We start from the raw sequence: 18712 nt of genomic DNA, 5'->3' as shown, positions 1-18712 counted from the left end.
TATTACATCTCCCTATCTGCCATTCAATTAATCAAGTCTACTGACTCCTCTTGCACTCAGACTTCCTTCCTCCTATTCATTCTTTATCTGTGGCCAAAGGAAATTTTCAGAATAAAATTCAAGCATGTGAGCTCTCCTGCTTGAAACCATTTGGTGGTTCCTAATCAAAACTCCTTTAAAATGTTTATAGCACTCCCCAACATGGTGCCTGCCTAATCTCCAGTCCCACCTGATGCCACTCCATGTTATACCATACGGATTCTTCTCAGTTCCTTGAATCTGCAATGCCTTGCCCAACTTCTGAGATTTTGTCCCTGTTTTTCCCTTTGCCTTGAATAGTCTTCCCTGCCTTTTCCTTCAGGTTTCAGCACAGACTTCCTCCCTCCGTTAAGCCTTTACTGAGTCACGTGCTCCTATTATGTGCTTTTAAAGTATCTTATATTTCTGCTACCACAAACTCCATCGCCTTTCATTGTGAATCTTCACATTTAGCACAATACCTAGACTATAGTAGATGTTCAATAACTACTTGTTAAATGAGTGAAATTTGGGTACTATGCTGAAAAATACGAGTATCACTAAGGAGCAGAATGGGAAGATTTCTGAAAAACCATATCATAATTCTAAAGCTAGATGTAACTAAAAATTTTAGACAAGGAGAACTGAGGGCAAAAGAAATGTCTGTCCCCAAATATATGAAGGGTTCCCATTTGGAAGAAGTATTAAATTTTTTCTGATATCCTTCACACAGATATATCAAGACCAGCAGTTAAAAAATTCAAGAAAGATATTTCAACTAGGTGTAGGCAGAGCTTTCTAACAATTAGAGCTGTTCAGTCATAATTATGGTGCTTCAAAAACAGCTAAATTCCTCATCATGAAAATGGCCAAGTGAAATCTCACTAATCGTCAGTTGGGATTCCTGGAGAAAGTTAATCCTGCATAGAGATGAGACCAAAATAGAACCAATACCATAGCTTTTACCAATTTTATGGCATGCTTCTTTTGCTTGTCAAAAATAATCATTTTTTAAACAAAATTAATGAAGGAGAGTGGTTTTAGTGGAAAGTAGGGTGACTATTAAGCATTTTTTTCCCCCAGTGGTTAATTATACTTGTGCCAAGTTCAAAGGTAATATTAAGCTTCAGGAAAAAAAAAAGTGGTAATTCAGCAAGTCACAGAAGTTGACTTGAGTTTATTAGGTTAGAGATGCCACAGGACTGAATAAATGTCCACCCCTAGTGGAATGTAGGAAATTTGCAAATTTAAGCCACTACCTAACTGTACTCTACTTAGTAGTATTTTCCCAACTCTGAGCTGCTAGAAGACATATTTCTGATAAATGTCCAAGTCCAGAAATGAATAATAGATTTGAGCATCTTTAAAAAAAGGTAAATATTTAGTAAAATAGAATATTGGTGAGGGCATTCTAAGTAGGAATCTTTCTATTAAATTTTTCTATTTGAAGATTTATGGTGGAAATGGTTAGAGGACAAGTTGCCAGTCTGGCCAGAGATGCAAGTTCAGGCCTAGGAATAAAGTGGAGTTGGAGAATTTGGTTTGACCTCAACTATCGAAGATCTTGGATATCAGGCTAAGGAATTTGAGTGTTATTCCATAAGAAGAATGTGAATATAAATAGTGAAACACAAGAGTACTATTTGGAAAAGATGAGGCAAGAATATTATATAGAGTAGATCTCCAATATAAGCACAAATTACAGATGACTCTACTATAATAGTTTAAACTATTGACAATTTATGCACCCCTTCATATTTTTGACACACTGATTATTGTCACAATGTTATTAACCACCACCACCCCTCACCAAAGGAAGCTCCTTGCTATATGCTTGGTTATGGGAGAAAATACAGATTTCATCCTCTCCCAATAGGATGGTCGAGGGCAGGTTTTTTTGTTTTTTGTTTTTGTTTTTACCATGGCTTTGCGTAAAATAGTTCTACAAGTTATAGAAGGAGAAAGAGAAGGAGGAGGAGGAGGAGGAAGAGGAGAAGATAGAGAAAGAGAAGAGGGATGAGGAGGAAGAGGAAGAAGAGGAAGAGGAAGAGAAAGAAGAAGGGGAAGAAGGAAAAGAAGAGGAAGAAGGTGACAATTACAATGTACTATTTGAGGTGATCTTATCAATACATTTTTCCACATATGCTTTGTGCTACCAAATATTTGGTGGCACTTAGTATAAATGTTACTGTATTTATAATTTGATTTGGAACATTTAAGGCATGCAAATCAGTCAAGATCGTGAAGTATATTAATAAACAATGTTAAAAGCCAATAATATTTTTTCAGTTCTTTGAAATATCATTTTTGTGCTTTCAATCTTAGTCATTTTCTTTTTTCCTTCATGCAAACATTCAACCAAAATTATTAGTAAAAGGCAAAATCCAACTATTCTAAGAACAAGGAATTTTACCCATTTTGCATAATAACTACATTATTAATAAAAATATAAATCTGATGACTTCAGTACAAATGATGTTTTAAATTGTTTTTATTTTTTGCTTTTCCTTGTTTTATTTCAGTTTGTATATATCCCTTAGAATGTACGATTTGAAGTAGAACATCATACTCTATTTCTTCTAAATTTGTTTTATGTTGAAGTTTCAAAAATTTATTTCATATCTAAGAAAGTTACTTTCTCCTAAGTAGTTTGATGCTAAAGCCTTTCAGATTTTTCACTAAAGTGATATGTAAGCCTATAGCTTTAACAACACGAGGTCAATTCCAAATTCTAGCTTCTCCACAGAAAAATTTAATATTAAAAGGGGAAAAAAATCTCAATAGAAAGTATGTGTGGTTGTGATATGTGTGGAAAAATTGACAAGAAGAATGTCAAACTAAATTAGAAATGAGTAAATGGGGTCGATGCCTACAATGAGCTCTTTTTTTTTGTTTGTTTGTTTGTTTTTAGGCAAGGCAACCCTTGGTTGACCTCACAGATTGCAAGGACCTTTTCAGCATACAATCCCTTACTTTTTATGCCTACAGCACCTGGTCTTCCTAGGTGGTCTCCTATCCAAGTACTAACCAGACCCAACCCTGCTTAGCTTCTGAGATCAGATGGGATCAGGCTTGTTCAGGGTAGCATGGCTGTAGACTCATTTTTATGTAATATGTCAGCAGTATGCCTATAATGATAGACATGTTAATAAGTACCCAGATAACAGAAATATAGAGCCCAATCTAATATTAGTCAGAAGATAATAAAGCAGCTGAGATGTTGTAATGTGAAGCTTTATGTAGATATGCCTGCAAATAATTCACTGGGACCAAAGTAAGTTGTTTCTATGGTTTCTTTGTGTACAAAGTGATGGGAAAGAAACAGAAGGTACAAGGTCCACTTTAAAATTATGTTTTCTACCATCAATATGTTCTGCTTATGTAGGAATATTACATACAAACCAATCAAATAGACTTAGGTGAAGTGTGCAATTTTAAATGCTTTTGGTAAGTAAAGAACTATTTTATTTTCGGTATTGACTACAGGTTACTATTAACTTATTGCTAAGAAAAGGAAATAGTTTAAGAGAATTACTGGGTGAAATGTTTATTTCATAATTCAAAAGAAATGAAAAGAAACCTAGCTCTATTTATCTGGGCACATATGCTAGTAGCCGTAGAAGGAAAATATATGGCCATTAGTGGATTAGATACTGCTGCCGTATGATGGTATTGAATTGAACTCTTGAACTCCTGTATTCCTGTAAGAAAACAACCAAATTGATTATATTCAGTTTTCTATCATTACCACTTTACTGACAATTTAAAATCAGATTTGAATAAAGATAGTAAAAGAAAAATAAAATTGGTTATTAGACAAACATATTCAGTCTTTAGATTGTCCTATAAAACATAAGAAGTCCCAAGATTATTATTACGCAAAATCTATGTATTCAGTCACTAGTTGTCTATGGTGCTTGATTCGCAGCATGTCTATACTAAAGCAATGAAACAAGTAGCTCAAGTCTTCAACTACTAAAATTTAGCCTTATTAAGATGATTTCAAGAATGTTTTTCATCCTGTATGTTGTGCTGCAAAAGCCACTTTAAATTACTCTCAAAAATATGACAATTCCATGGGTTATCATTTGTAGGTCCTTGTGAAATGTGAAGACAAGGATAAATCAGGTATTTTTAAGTGGTCCCTATTTTCCTCCCAAAGTAAGAGTTTCTCCTAGTCACTCTCCCAGATCCTCAGAGCCCTATTCTGCAGCCCTGCTACCCAAAGAGGACTTAACTAAAGCCTGATACACATGGAAGGGCCTTGTGACCCAACATCTCTTCTTCTAACTCACATCAAAATTTAATAATTCTATAATTTATTCCTTCAGGGTATTACTAGGTGACAGAAAGTCATTGACAATCGGAGCAAATGAGTTAATGAATCCAGTGACTTTTTACTTCTACTTCAGTAAAGCCTTCCAGCTGGAGTGGTCGATGAAGGTTTGATGGAGAAAGAGGGATTTGATCTGAGTCTAAAAAGATAAGAAGAACTACAGTAGATTGGAAGAAAAGATGACAATGTAGTATGTATACAAATCAGTCATATTCTGGGTCAACTAGAATACAAATGTAAACTTTTGTATTAGCCTTCCAACTAATGTTTTAAGTCAAGACAAAGATTGTTTTAATAAGTGTAGGTATATAGATAGCAAATAAAGACATAAATAACAGGGTCTAACTCTAAAAATGAAATAATGCATGAGATTTATTTTTGTTTGGTTATATGATTTTTTTGCTTACATAAAAAAATCTAGTATTAATAACTCTAAAGTCTAATAATTATCAAAGAAAAAAAAAAAGGAAAAGGTATAGAATCACCACTCCAAGTTACTTACTTTGGAATAAGAAGAAGTACATTCTGATATTCACATCAAAAAGAACCTTACTTGGTCAAGTTACAATGAGGAAGTTGCTTATAATTACTTCCAAGAAGGAGACAGAAATAAAACAGCAAGAGTATGATGTTGCCTATTTGTAGAAAGAAAAATGTTATTAACATAGTCGAAAGCGCAGACCTTGGATAGACAACCTATGTTTAAATTTTAGACCTACTAACTTACTAGCTTCTTTGACTTGAGCAGCTCTCCTATCGCCCTCCTTCTGTAAAATTCATCTCACAGAGTTGTTGGGATGTATATTATAGGTCAAATAGGTTGCAAACTATAAAACTTTCAAAGGTAAGATACATTACTATTAACTTCTTAAATTTGCCTTTAAACTTACATGGTTTTTAAAATTGTTTTATATGTAATTTAGAGATATTTTATGTTTTTGTATCCTAAGTGTATATCAAAATATATTTTTGAATCTGCTCCTTATACTGTAATTGTCTATATAAACAATACAGCTCATCTTGGCCTTGATTCCAATGAAGGCTATGAACCATATGTAGAACTAGGGTATAAAGCATCTTTGACTTTCTCCAAGACCTTAAGCAAAAAGTGCCCTTCATTGGCAGAGTAAAGCAGGAATTCTGGGCTCTTCACCAAGTAAAATGACCTGTGGCAGAATTTGAGATGAGCCATTTTAGCTCAGTCATTCATGATATTTTTTTTCACTGAAATGTGATAGTAATTCAGTCTCTGGTATTATTCCTGAAAAATCTTTTAATCACTGGAGCAAGTGGCTAGTGCTTAGGATCTATGAAGGAAGAGTGGGTAATCCTTGGAGTGCTTTAGAAAACAAATCCAGTCTGAGTCTGTCCTGCTTGATCTGAAATCCCTACATATAAGGAAAAGTTATTTTCAGTAAGAAGGTACCTATGGCAAATGAGCAAGTTTTCTGTATTGAGCTTTAGAAGGCTCAGCAAAAAATAAATGAGGAAATAGAAAAGCATTAATGTTTATCATAATCTAACACAATTATTATTATTATTTTTTTGCTCTGTTTATTTCTTTCCTTTAATTAGATCTCAGCTGGAGCACAATTATCAACAATTTGAGTAATAGAGGTTCCATTGACTATGGAGGAAATGACTGACTGACTCAAAGCAAGAAATAAGATTCATGAGTAGATTATGATAAAATATATGAGCTCTTCATGAGAAGACCTCATGTGCCTTATCATAGCTAATTGAAAGCTAGGACAAGTAAACTATAATATACAAATGAGAGGTCATAACAAATCATTTATGAAAAGTAACTCTGCCCTAGCCTATCACTCATTACATAATTAAGTCTGCCAAAGCCTCTCACGTAAACCAGAGTGGAGAAAGAACAAGTCTACTACCAGCAGTGTTGCTAGCACACATTATGCTTGATTCCAGCAGCACAATCAGTGCTGGGATTACCATAATCTGTGCTTCATGGAAGTCTGACAGTCTTGCCATGTTCACTGACTCTAAGGTTAGGGCTCTCAGCTCTACACAAAACCACCACTCAGGGTTAAAATCATGGAAAAGCAGTTTGCAAGTTATTGTGTGATTTTGGAATAAAACAATAAGTCAGTCCTAGACTGACCAGAGGCAATAAAAATATAGAGGGATAAATTCAACCTGTGTAACAGAATCAGCAGAAAAGCCATTGATAGATTTAGGGGGCAAGAGACAGAGAGAGACACACACAAAGAAAGAGACAGAGAGACAGAGAGATGATTCTAAGTTTGGATGGTTCAGCACTTAGAAGAATAGGAATATTATTAACAGAAATTCTAAGGTCAAGAGTTAATAGGTTGAGTTCAAATTGGTGACACATTTCAGTTAGACACTAACTTTCAGCTGGTAGAGGAGAAGCTCCCTTTCTATATCTAATTATGTTTCTCTTTATATTCATAAATCATGAAAATGGGCATGGAAAGCCTAGCCAAATGAGAAGATAGTCTTAAAGCAATTACTATTCAATAAATGTAACTTATTTTTTAAAACATTCTTCTGATTTAAAAAAATAATAGTTTAATGAATCTCATCATTTGAATCTATGCCAGTAATTTCAATGGCTTTTTTACTAATGGTTTTTAAATAATCTGATTAGCTTTTGATATGTTGGTTTTAAATTCAAATGGTTAGATGTTTAAATAATTATTATTAGTTTTATTCCATTTATAACATGAATCCACAAAGCTTTTCTAGATGCTTTGGTAGGCCCTGGCCTTTGTAAGTCACATCACTTAGTGGAGGTAAATTTTATTGTGATATTTTTACACATAGTTGGAGTGCTTTAGAAAACAATGATGTGGTTGGGTATTTGAATTATATATGTATATGTATATGTACATGTGTTTGTGCAAATAGATATGTGTACATGTTTTCTAACAGTCTGTTTTTCATCAGACAGGAGAAAAAGTATAAAATAATGTTGCATTATTGAGGCAAATTATTCTAAAAATTGGATTCCAAAATAACTTTTGTTCTCATTTTTCTATTTTGTGCATTAAGTTCTATTTTACAAGCAGGTCAATATATATTTATATACAAAGAATGTGATTCTGAAACTGTTTCCCATAATGATGGAAAATTTCTCCCAGAGAATGAAAAAAAAAGAAAGATTACAAATTTCCTAGCTTTTCTTAGTTCATATAATACTTTTCCCTCAGCATTATTGCCAAGGTCAAAGTGTAATTGTATTCTAACCAGACTGTCAATATATCTTCCTTTGATGATGCAGATTTTGGCAACTTATTTCACTAATAGCTTTGTTAAGCACTATAATTGTCTCTATATCATATTACTCTAAGTGATACAAGGTCATTGAATTAAATTAAAAGATAATCTTCTACCCATAGCACAGAGAATTCTCACAGATATAGATGTAACATTTCCCAGCATGTGCTGGATACCCTTAAAATACTAGAGATGATGTGCGGGGGGACATAGCATGGAGAAGGAGGTGATAGCTAACAAAGTAGACATGAGGAAATGAGCAGCTGGGACATTTTCTCCAGGTCATTCCTCCCCTTTCACCTGAGGCTTTCAAGATTCCTTCTGAGCTCCAGGTAGACTACTGTTCTAAATTGTTAGAGTGAAGGAATTACATCTGGCCAGAGTACTTACATTTTAGAAGATAGAGTATATAGTAATAACAATAACTTCAGTAATAATAACTTCAAAAGGTAAAATTTCAGGTAGTATGGAACCTGATTTAGGGAGATATTTTCCAGCATCTCTATAATCTTACCACCTAGGTGCCCCCATCCCTCATGGAGGCTTTTTTGTTTGTAGTTTTGTCGGTTTGTTTAACCTGACGGCCTTGAATGGAACTTGCATCCTCCAAGTAAACCATAGTTTCCATCATGATGTCCTGCACAGAGTACAGGCACTCATATATGTCACCTGCCTAGGTCCTAGGAATATAGTTTAAGCTCCTAGTAAATTCTGCTACTAAATTGTGTCTAGAATTGCTGGAACAGAGTCAGCTCACTACTTAGTCAAAGCCATGACTAGAAAATAATGGGAGAAAGAGTAGAATCCCGAAGCTTGTAGGTTTGTTCCTGAGCAATTCTAAAATAAAGAAATATGGAAATAACACTTCTCCGATACTTACACAGTAAGGTTAGATTTTATTTTTTGTTAGAGGTTGCCAAGTACCACTGTCTTGGATATGATTATGAACTAGATACAATTAGCAAGAGCTGTTAGTGACTTTTTCAATCTTAAATTTGAAACTGGATATGCCTTTAACTCCCCAGAACAGCTGACAATGATGTGGTCCATGTGTATTATTTTGCAGACACAAAAATGCACATCGTTTTATTTAATAGACACAGAATAGTCTACTTTCTAATGAATATATTTTGTATTTAGTGAAATATGGAAGTATTCAAAAAAATGAAATGCATTTCAGAGTGATAAGAACCCAACTTCCTCACTTTAATAGAACTGAGGAGGATGAGCCACTTTCCTGGGGAAACACAGGCAGTAGCAGCCATCTGAGATCCATATACAGGGCTGAATGATTCCAGTGCCTCTACTTCTAGGTACTACATGCCTGTCTCCCCAAAATAATAGCTGCTACTTATGAAGCACCTAGTCTTTGTACTGTGCTTTGCAACATTATAATTTAATACCCCCAAAATGTCCTGAGATGGACATTTCTGTACTGAGTTTAAATATATTTTGTATTTTTGCCACTTATGGTTAGTTTTACTATCAATACACATGTGTTATAAATATGTCTCAGGTAGGTTTCTTCATGAGCATAGAAATGATAGTTTACTATTTTATGCCCCAGAGGAGCTAACACTGTGCCTTAGTGAGAGTAAGTACTCAAAAAGTTTGATAGATTGTCATTTCATTTGAAATCTATTTATTATCCATTTAAATTAAATAATCCATGGGTATCTAATAACTACTCTACTAGATAGACACTCTGCTAGTTTGAGTAGATGTATCTACTCTATTAGTTTTGAATAAATAATAAAATTTTAGCTCTGACACCAACCCTTAAAAGCTGAAAGCCAAAAGATCAAAAGAAGTCATACAAATGCTTTAGAGATTGGTGAGCATGATAAATAAATGCCTCTATGTCTTGGCCAGAATTAATCTTACCATGGTCTGAGCAGTTGGAATTTCTATTATTACAATTGTATTCTAGTTTATCCAGATGTATTATTCTCTGTTACCTAGACCACATGTTCCTGGAGGACTTAGAAGAAAAACTCAATAAATATTTACTGAATTGAATTGAATGTATCAACCAATAAATAGCTTCAAGAGGTGGAGATGGGGAAGAGTTTTGAAATAACAAATCCAGCAATGAATGAGGTTAGTCAGGGAAAACTTGAAATTGATGTGAGTCTCCTGCTGTAATTTAAATAAGAGAAATAGGTGGAAAATGTGGAGATTGATTTACACAAATGAGCAAGTCTAGTCTAAGTCAGAAGAACCAAAAGAAGGAACCAAAAAGAAAAAGCTTAACCACAGCACTGGGATGGTGTATGGAAGGGAGAACAAATGGAGTGGGATCAATGTGAGCAATCAAAATGAGTGTCTGATACCTATCTCTAATGGTTTTTATATTCGATATTCAAACTTCTTTCTTTCCACATACTATTAGAATATGAATTTCATTTTTGGTCATATACCAATCTGCCACAAAGATCTCTAATGCTTGCAATAGTATTTTCATAACTTTATAGACATCAGTAGCATGCTTACTTTACAAATTTTAAAAGACATATTTCATGAAAATTATATTTGTAAACAAGACATGTTCAATTGAAGAAATATCACAATATCACAATATAAGATGCCTTTAATTGTGTATTCTTAATCTAATGATTAAAGAGGTATGGTACATCTTTTCTCTTATCAAGAACTCCCATCTCTTAGGGATGCTGAGACTGTCTAATACAGTTAGGATTGAAAAAGAACTGGGCCATCTTCCAATAAGAAATGCAGGTTTTAGGAGAACTCAGCTTTTCTCAACACAGATATCTTGATGCAGGGGATTGCATGACTTCAGCATCACCTTGTTTGCAGGTACTATGCTATCTATGCATTGTTTCACACTTCAATATCCTATTTAAGAAAGGAGGAAACCAAGCACAGAGAGATTAAATACACACCCAATGTCTCACCCCCACAAAGCTGAGATTCAAACTCTGGTCTTAATCCAAAGCTAGTGTTTTACCTACTACAGATACTGCTTCTCTACATCATGCAAAAGTACCTTAAAGGTATTTTCATCTGTTACATTCATCAAAGTAGGGAAACAAAGACCAAGAAAAATGAAATAAATTGACCCTACAATCATACGTCACCAAGCTATTTCTAATTGAAATCAACATAAAAGATGAGCAATATATGCTGTTATTCAAAATGAGCAAAACTAGTAATCTTGCTGAAATAAAGTGGCACTATTTCATTGTTTTATAATTTGCCCTTTCATTTTCTTTCATTTAACTTAAAGATTATACTAGTTCCTTTGAACACTTATAGTGTAGCAAACTTGGCCATTACTAGGAACTAGAACCTCATTTTTGGCTCACAATTTTGGGGCTATTTGGCTGCACAGACTGAATAGTTATAAACAAATAAGTCAATCAATGGTATAGTACATGAATCTCTGAAAGCTACATTCATCACTTGTTATTAGATCATTCAGCGTGGTTTGGCATTTAATAACTCATAGAAATGAACTCTGAGGAGAAAAAAATAAGTTTTTCTGACAATCTCATAAAAATCAATACTGGTTAACTCTTGAATGGTCTTCAAACATTGGACATTGTTTTGTACTATCGTTAGTACTGAGATGGCAAAATAAATGTTAAACAATTAACAAGGATAGTGAATCAGAATGAATTACAACCACATTCCCAAAGAATATGAGAAAACCTAGAATGAAATGAAACTGTATGAACTGTGGGTCCAGTACACTTTTACTTGAATACATTTGATTGGAGGTCCCCATAGGTGACAGGCATGTCCAGGACTGGGCTGATGATGTCTTTCTTACTCATCCTTAAGAGTACCAGGAAAATCCTCAGTGTGATTCTGAACCTTGCACTCAAGGTGCCCATTCTTTTGACCACAAATTATTCATTTTATAACAGAGTCTCCATGAAAAGAGTATGTGCATATGAATGCCCTAACACTGGAAATAAATCTTCACTTTAACTTTGTTGACCCTGCGAAACCTCCCATTGTCAGCAATTCTTGGAGCCCCTCTATTTTTAACCACTATCTGAGTCCAGCAATACTTTCTAGCTGTCATTCAATGTCTTGAGATTATAAATCCAGAACCTTCAAAATCTCATTGGCTTAGCATTAGAGTCATAAAATGTGAGCCTCATTCAGAAAGTCACATGCTATATCCAGAATGGACTATGGCTTCTTTTTCAGTTTGTGGAACTGAATAACCCAATCAATTGGAAATTCCAGTTCTCTCTACTGACTAGACTTACTATCAAGGTTGAAGGGAGATAGTGTGATATTTAATTTGTGTTCCTCACGTTAACTAATTTTTAAGATCCTGATCTATGTAAGAAAATGCTTTTTTTTTTAATTCCTCATTTCTAAGAATATTTGGAGCTAAAATTGTCAAAGATAAACTCAATCTTCCCCTCAAATTCGACTGTGATAGGAAGTTCAATATATATGACCCCAAACCATTTTATATTATATTTCTGGTTGCAATTTTTAGATGTACAAGATTTTAAATGATGCCAAAACTCCTGGGTATTTACCCAAATCTTCACTAAGCTCCAAGCTTCTTATAGTTCACTCATGTTTAGTAGGCATCAGGTCCATTAAATTTAATTGTAACCATATTGTCTCTGCTTAACAGTAAGTGGAAAGAATGAATGCCACAAACTTTAATATTCAGAAGGCCTAGTCTAGGCTAGCTTCTCACTGGAAGATTGTGTACAGCTCTTGGCTCCAAAGGCCAACAGACAAAGGGAAATTGAATACAGTTCATTAAAGCTTTACAGGGACCTGGGAATATTCAATCCAGAAAAGAAAATAATAAAGAATTCTTTTTAGCATTTAAAAAAGTGAGTAAATAAAATTTATTATAAAAAAGTGAGTAAATAAAGAGTTACTTTAGAATAAAGTGGAACATCACTCAAGTTTGGTATAAGAAACTGTATTTTCTAACGTAAAATTATTGAATCTGGAATTGAAAACTGGGGATAACTATAGATTCTTCTCTGAGATATATAAAATAGAGTGAGTTTCTGGTATGTGGACTTATGTATCTTTCATGGAGATGTATGGTTAGATTAGATATTTTCTGAAGTACTTTTCCAATTCTAGATTTTTAATACTAGTAATCAAATATAGTCTTCTTGGAAGTCTATTTAAAGACAAGTAATGTTTAAGTAAACCTAGAAATGTGATTAAGTAAATTGCAGAAAGTGGCATTGTCATTTATTTCTAAATAAGGAGGATTTATGTGTAGTCATTCCTCTAAGTAAAAATATAGGAACCAAGCTCGTTAATTACAGATTATACAAGATAAAAAGCAAATAGCACGTAGTACAAGAATAAACAATGAGGCTCTACTGTTTTGCCTTAGAGAGCTTGTCCTAAATAGGCTCCTACTCAGAAGAGGAACTGAAAATACAGAAAGGTATCTGGTAGCCCCAGAAAACATTTGAAAAAGATGAAATGTTTCTTTGGTGCCTCTCTACCCCCACATCTCAAGTTTCCAGTATCTTTTTTACAGCCTTCTGTTTAGAGTCATTCTTAGAAATAAGCACATAATTTATGTCATCTCCATCATAAAGACACACCCTCTGCTATTAAATATTTTTAGGTCCAATGCTTTCAATTCAATATTTTTAGTTCTGTTTCCCATTATTTTGAGTTAACTGATTAATTTATGCCAGAGAATGATATGTCCTTAAGAGGGTATACTTTTGTATGTTTCTTTAATGCTTCTACTGCTGAGAATTCTAGACTACTGGTTCGAAAGGGACTGATGGGACATTTTGTTGTCCCTGGAATCCTACCAATCAGGTGCCTACCTCATCTGTGTGTTTTGACCAGCATAGATGAACTAGGAAACAAACAATCTGGATTTACATGTTGAAATATCTTTCTGTTCTATTTCTCTTCTATCAAATATAAACAGAATGCATATATATTTCTAAATTTAAAATTAAATCATTTTTTCAAATATTCTTTTATAATTGACTGTCTACAAACTCTTGAAGAGGTTAAAAGAAAGTTATGTCTAATCACTTAACAATGATTACAATCCAATCATATGAATTGAAAGGGTTTGTTAATTATGTCTCTAAATGGAAAATTTAATTTTCCTTGCCTCATTAATTGACAATAAAGAAAGATTTTCAGGGATTTTATACAGTGTTAATGATAGGCGATTCCAACACTCACCGGTTTGCTGCGCAATTTCAATAAATTGAAGAGATTTGTTTAGTTTGCCAGGATTTAAAGCTATGGTCAATTTTTATTTGTCAAAGTATACATTGCTTTTGAGAGCTAGAAGAAGCAATTACTTTAAAAAGGTCATTTGACACTTAACAAGGTTTTTTGTTGTTGCTGTTATTTGTTTTGTTTTGTTTTGTTTTGTTTGATAGTGTTCAGATATTTGGAACATAAAGAATTGTGGCGTAGGACAGAAATATTTAGTAAAGATGAAATTATAAAGATTCTGTTCCACTTGCTATATCTTAACTCTTAAATATCATGTGCAAAGTTTGTATGTCCAGAACACATAAGCTAATGACACCTAACATTTGCTGCACTTAGACATTTTTAAAGTGTATTCACATTAACTCTTTTAATCATTACAGCAACCCTGTGAAGTCGAAAGGATGGACATTATAATCTCTATTTTATAGCTGAGAAAACAAAGCTTGGAAATATTGTTCCTTACCCCAACACCACATGGCTAATTAGACCAGTATCCAGAGTGAGTTTGGTTTGGTATGGTGTTCTTTTGCTGCTATTAGTTTGTCTGTTGGGTCCTCCGATTTATTTCCTTAGTAATCATGGTTCTAGACCATGTTTACTGAGAAAACTACATAAGTATTTGAGTTTTTGCTACAAGAACCCATACTAGGCCAAATACGGGCTGCCATTGCTTTATACTTCCAGAGGCAGTTCAGTCCCTTGCAAACTATTCTAGGATCCAAAAAGAGGATGAAGATGCAGAAAGATGACATTACTAAAATTGCATAGTTGTCAGTGGCATGCTATTTGCCAAGGGTGCTTATAAACAGAGAAAAAAAAAATGGAGTCAATAGGGAAATAAGACAATGCCATCTAGTGATTAGGAGGTCTGATAAGAAAAAGTTTCTAGAGAAAATCTAAATTTGGTTGACAGAGATATTTCAATATAAATCCTAATCTACTAAACTAAGTGGTTTAAACAAAAGGACTTATTTAAGGTTTGGGTTTGCTTGTCAGTAGAACCTGAATGTTTAGTCACATTTAGAGAGCCTTCACTATGTAATGTAAATGGAAATTTGCAGGCCAGCATCATGCCATAGGAAATGCATGGGCTTTAGTATTATAATCATCTGTTTTTGTGTAATCTGTCACATAATGTAGTAACTTCTGCAAAAATCACTTCATCACTCTGATACTCACTTTCCTCATCTGTAAATGATACATATTTGGCATTCAAGAAATAGTTGTTACTATTTGGGGGCTCAAATAAGAACCACAAGGTCACTTACATGGCTTCACTGTGTTCAAACAGTAACAATACCTGCAGAACTCTGAAAGCTGCTCTTTAGGAAGCAGAAAAGAACCTAGAAATCAAATAGGTCAGCTCTTTCCAAGGCTGGCATAGGGAGGTAACTCTACGACATTGTGGAAAAGTCTGTCACTGAGCAAAGGCAGTGGTAAAAAATTGCTAAAAAATTACCTCCAATCTGAGAAAATTTCATTATTATGTTTATTTACTTGCATTCATTTGTAAACTTTAAGTGCATACCATTTGTACCTCTTAGTCATCCAAATATGTTAACATTGATTAAGAGAGATAACATATTTGAAAATGATCTTAAAATGCTATAGCACTTTAAAGATATAGGATCAATTATAATTCTTTATTTTCAGCAGGAATAAATTTGCCTTTTGTTTTCCATCAGCTGAACACCTTCTTGTATTTGGACCCAACAATGAATATTTTATTAGAATTGTACTTTCTTTTCTTATGGATGTTTCTCTAATTAGAAAGGAATCTGAAAAAGTCAGACTATTTACTACAATGTATATTCAGACTTATTATGTTTTCACTACTCAAACTCCTTTTGTCCACCCTTATTGTTTATACCTGCAAAAATCCAACACCAAGTGCCACCTGGTTACAAATTAATACCATAACCTTTGTTGTCTTACTTGTATTTCTAGAAACAGCACTTAAATATGATATTAAAATCACCCTCCTTCAATAGGTAACTAATGTTTGCATGTTATAGATCATAGCCCTTTATCAAGAATAATAATGCGGCTTTACTCTTTACAGGAAATGGAAAATAAAACCTCAACAAATGGATGCAAATCTTCAGAGTGGCTCTCAAATGGACAGTGATGAAAATTGATCTGGTTACTTGTCAATTGCATTTTTCAGAGATGACATCAGCAGCAAAGCTATAGCCAATGCTGGCTCAATGCCCACCTCATAACAACCTTTCATGAATAAAAAACCTAATCTGTAAAGATATAAGCATCTCCGGGGCTGTAATTTCAGCTCTGAAACTGAATTAAACAACTTTCCATCAGCCTCATTAGTAAGCACTGAACCAAATTCTATACAAACACCTGAATATATGCCAGCGAATGCTAACAGAACATTTCCTATCATCACCAATGTGTCATTCTAGAAGCAAAGCAGGCTGTTGACTGAGACAGTTTCTATATCTATTATTGGTTTTGTTTATGATCCATTTTATAGACTCTCTTGTTAGATTATTGCTAATCGAAATCCTGAATTGAAATCATTTGGAGGTCACATGCTCCTTAATGTTCTTCCAACAATTCTATTCTGTTCCATCAGTGTGAAATTCATCATGCTTCTTTACCTGGGGGGTTATGTTCATTGAGAATCACAAGTGATGCTGGTGTTGGTCTTCTTTTCCTGATCTGTGAATAACAAAGACCCAGCTAAGTTCAGTGAGAGTCAGACAGTACCCCAGGTTACTCTACAATTTACAAAGCTGTCTAGTTCTCATCTTTTTCCAACGTACAAAAACAAATAACTAGAGGATACACAGTAGGTGCTCACTAATTTTATTTTGAATACTAAAAAGCCAGACAGTAGAACTGTCAGATATTAGCTTTATTAGCTTTTTTGACCAAAAAGCTCTATTTCCACAGAAAATAAATAGTTGTATATAATCAAATGATGCTACAGAAAATTAACACGCATTGACGATATAGGGATGACTTGCTAATTTTAATGGCTCTCTTGGAGCCTCATAGTATTGATAATGCTTTCAAGATCCATTACCCTTATTTCTAAATGAGAGAAGCTTAGAAAACTCAAATTTCTAGCAGGTTAAATTTAACAGCTTTAGTTTTTAATTTATATTATAAGCTTTTCTTATTTTCTATATCACATTTGGAAAAAAAATCAACAAATAAAGAGAGAAGATGAATCGTATGAGAGTATGTAATTTAATAAAAACTAATAGTTTTTTTTTTCTTAAGAGTTACAGGAGCATATTATGGTTAGAATTTCTAATGTGTCCTTAATTTCTTAAATAGATAGGTAAATTTCTAAAGTATATGTCACTAGGTTGGTAGATAACAAATACCAATGACATTTTGTCCAGGATAGAACCATTGCCCCATTCAACATAGACACATGTTCAATGCTATATTTATCTGGCCTGAGTCTGGGTGAATCTACTTCAGATTACCAAAACATCCTAGAAAGTCATAAGTCTCAGATTTAATGTAATACTTTGTGTATAATATTTGGAAAAAGATTCAAAGATAATTTATGTTTTAAGAAATTAATGAATTAGGTTGGTGACCCTGTAATTTCTTTGCCTTTGTCTCTCCACTGCGATAATTTTACCGCAAATGATCTTTTAAATGGTTCCATTTCATGAAGAATCTAAGTAAATCTGAATACAAAAGACAATACAGACGTAAACCACTCATGAGAGAGACAGAGAGAGAGAAATACAGATATATAGACATGTTCGACATGAAACATGAATCTAGATGTTAAAATACTATTTTTAATATCTGAATAAAATGGCTTTTAAATTATACATAGACCTACAAATCCTATCTATCATATATTACATATACTTACAATTACTGCTTTAGATACATAATGAAAACCATTACAATAAAATATTAAGTCTCAAGTCTGAAATTATTTTAAGATTTAATGCTTTCATTGTTAAATGAATCTTTTTATTCTATAATAATGAAAACAAGGTTGCTAATTTTGAGAATATTTTTAAAGTTTCTCTAAATATTGAACCTGTTATTTTAATAAGCAAAAGGAAACAGATTTTTGGATCCAAATCTGAATTGCTAATAATACCATTTTTCCTTAACAAGTGTTAATTTTGTATCACATAAAGTGCATATCTTACCAATAGTTCACCCAGTGCAACTCAAATAGTGCATGGAGACCAACTTATTTTTTATTCACATATCCTGGAAAGCCACAAAGGCAAATGCAAGCAGTAGAGAAGCTTTCAATTAATAACAAAAATGTATGTCTGTATTACGGGTCCCCACCCAATTCCACTTACCTGCTCTGCTGCTTCAGGGGCAATCTGACTCTGGAATAAAGGCACAGCAAATTGTATCTTTTTGGGACTGTTGGGCTCCATGACAATGACAAGAGTTAGTCAGAGATGTGAAGAGCTCAGGAAAACTAACCCCAAGTGCTGTCTCAGATGTGTTTCCTCAGGCGCACTCCACCCAACCACACAACACGCTTTGTAATAAATAGCCGTAATTCCAGAGCGAGCAAGTGAAGATGCCGAGGTCTGAGTAACTCCCTCTCCAACATCCACAGTGATGCCTGGCTTGCCTGATCCCCCACCAATGCCTCGAATCTCCTCAGTACAATACAGAGAGAAACAATAAGCTAATTGTGTGCCTCTTCACTGATACACATGCCAAACATACACTCAGCAGCTAATTGAAAATGCAATGCTAGCCTTGAAGAACTTGCTGCCCTGGGATTTGAAAGAAAGGCTCTATCTACTGTACATTACTAATTGGTTGCTCAAAAGTGCAATGTAAGCTCCCTCTGAGTATTGCAGGGATGGGCCATTCATTATTGATGAACATAAAGCAAAGCAAGAA

At 33.9% G+C, this 18712-nt stretch overlaps 1 protein-coding gene and 1 non-coding gene across 3 annotated transcripts in view; both read right to left on the bottom strand.

Moving 5' to 3' along the window:
* The window catches only part of PPP1R1C (protein phosphatase 1 regulatory inhibitor subunit 1C), a 106237-nt gene extending 87749 nt beyond the window's left edge, over nt 1–18488 (bottom strand). The window contains exons 1-2 of one of the 2 annotated variants that reach the window (XM_039855578.1): nt 18151–18488; nt 16456–16516 (exon numbers count right to left, since the gene is read on the bottom strand). In XM_039855578.1, coding sequence (XP_039711512.1) covers nt 16456–16516; nt 18151–18231 — 142 coding nt within the window. In that variant the 5' untranslated portion in view covers nt 18232–18488. Of the gene's footprint in view, nt 1–16455; nt 16538–18150 lie in introns of both variants that reach the window. The other variant, XM_039855577.1, reaches the window with a different exon arrangement.
* On the bottom strand, nt 2998–3116 carry LOC120597318 (5S ribosomal RNA). Its single transcript, XR_005651368.1, has one exon. It is a non-coding gene; the product is annotated as a 5S ribosomal RNA (ribosomal RNA).
* Nucleotides 18489–18712: the final 224 nt, after the last annotated feature.

The sequence above is a fragment of the Pteropus medius genome, unplaced genomic scaffold (assembly GCF_902729225.1).
Source record: "Pteropus medius unplaced genomic scaffold, Ma_sr-lr_union100, whole genome shotgun sequence".
NCBI lineage: Eukaryota > Metazoa > Chordata > Mammalia > Chiroptera > Pteropodidae > Pteropus > Pteropus medius.
Note: the sequence above shows the minus strand (reverse complement) of the source record. Positions and strands in the feature narration are given on the sequence as shown.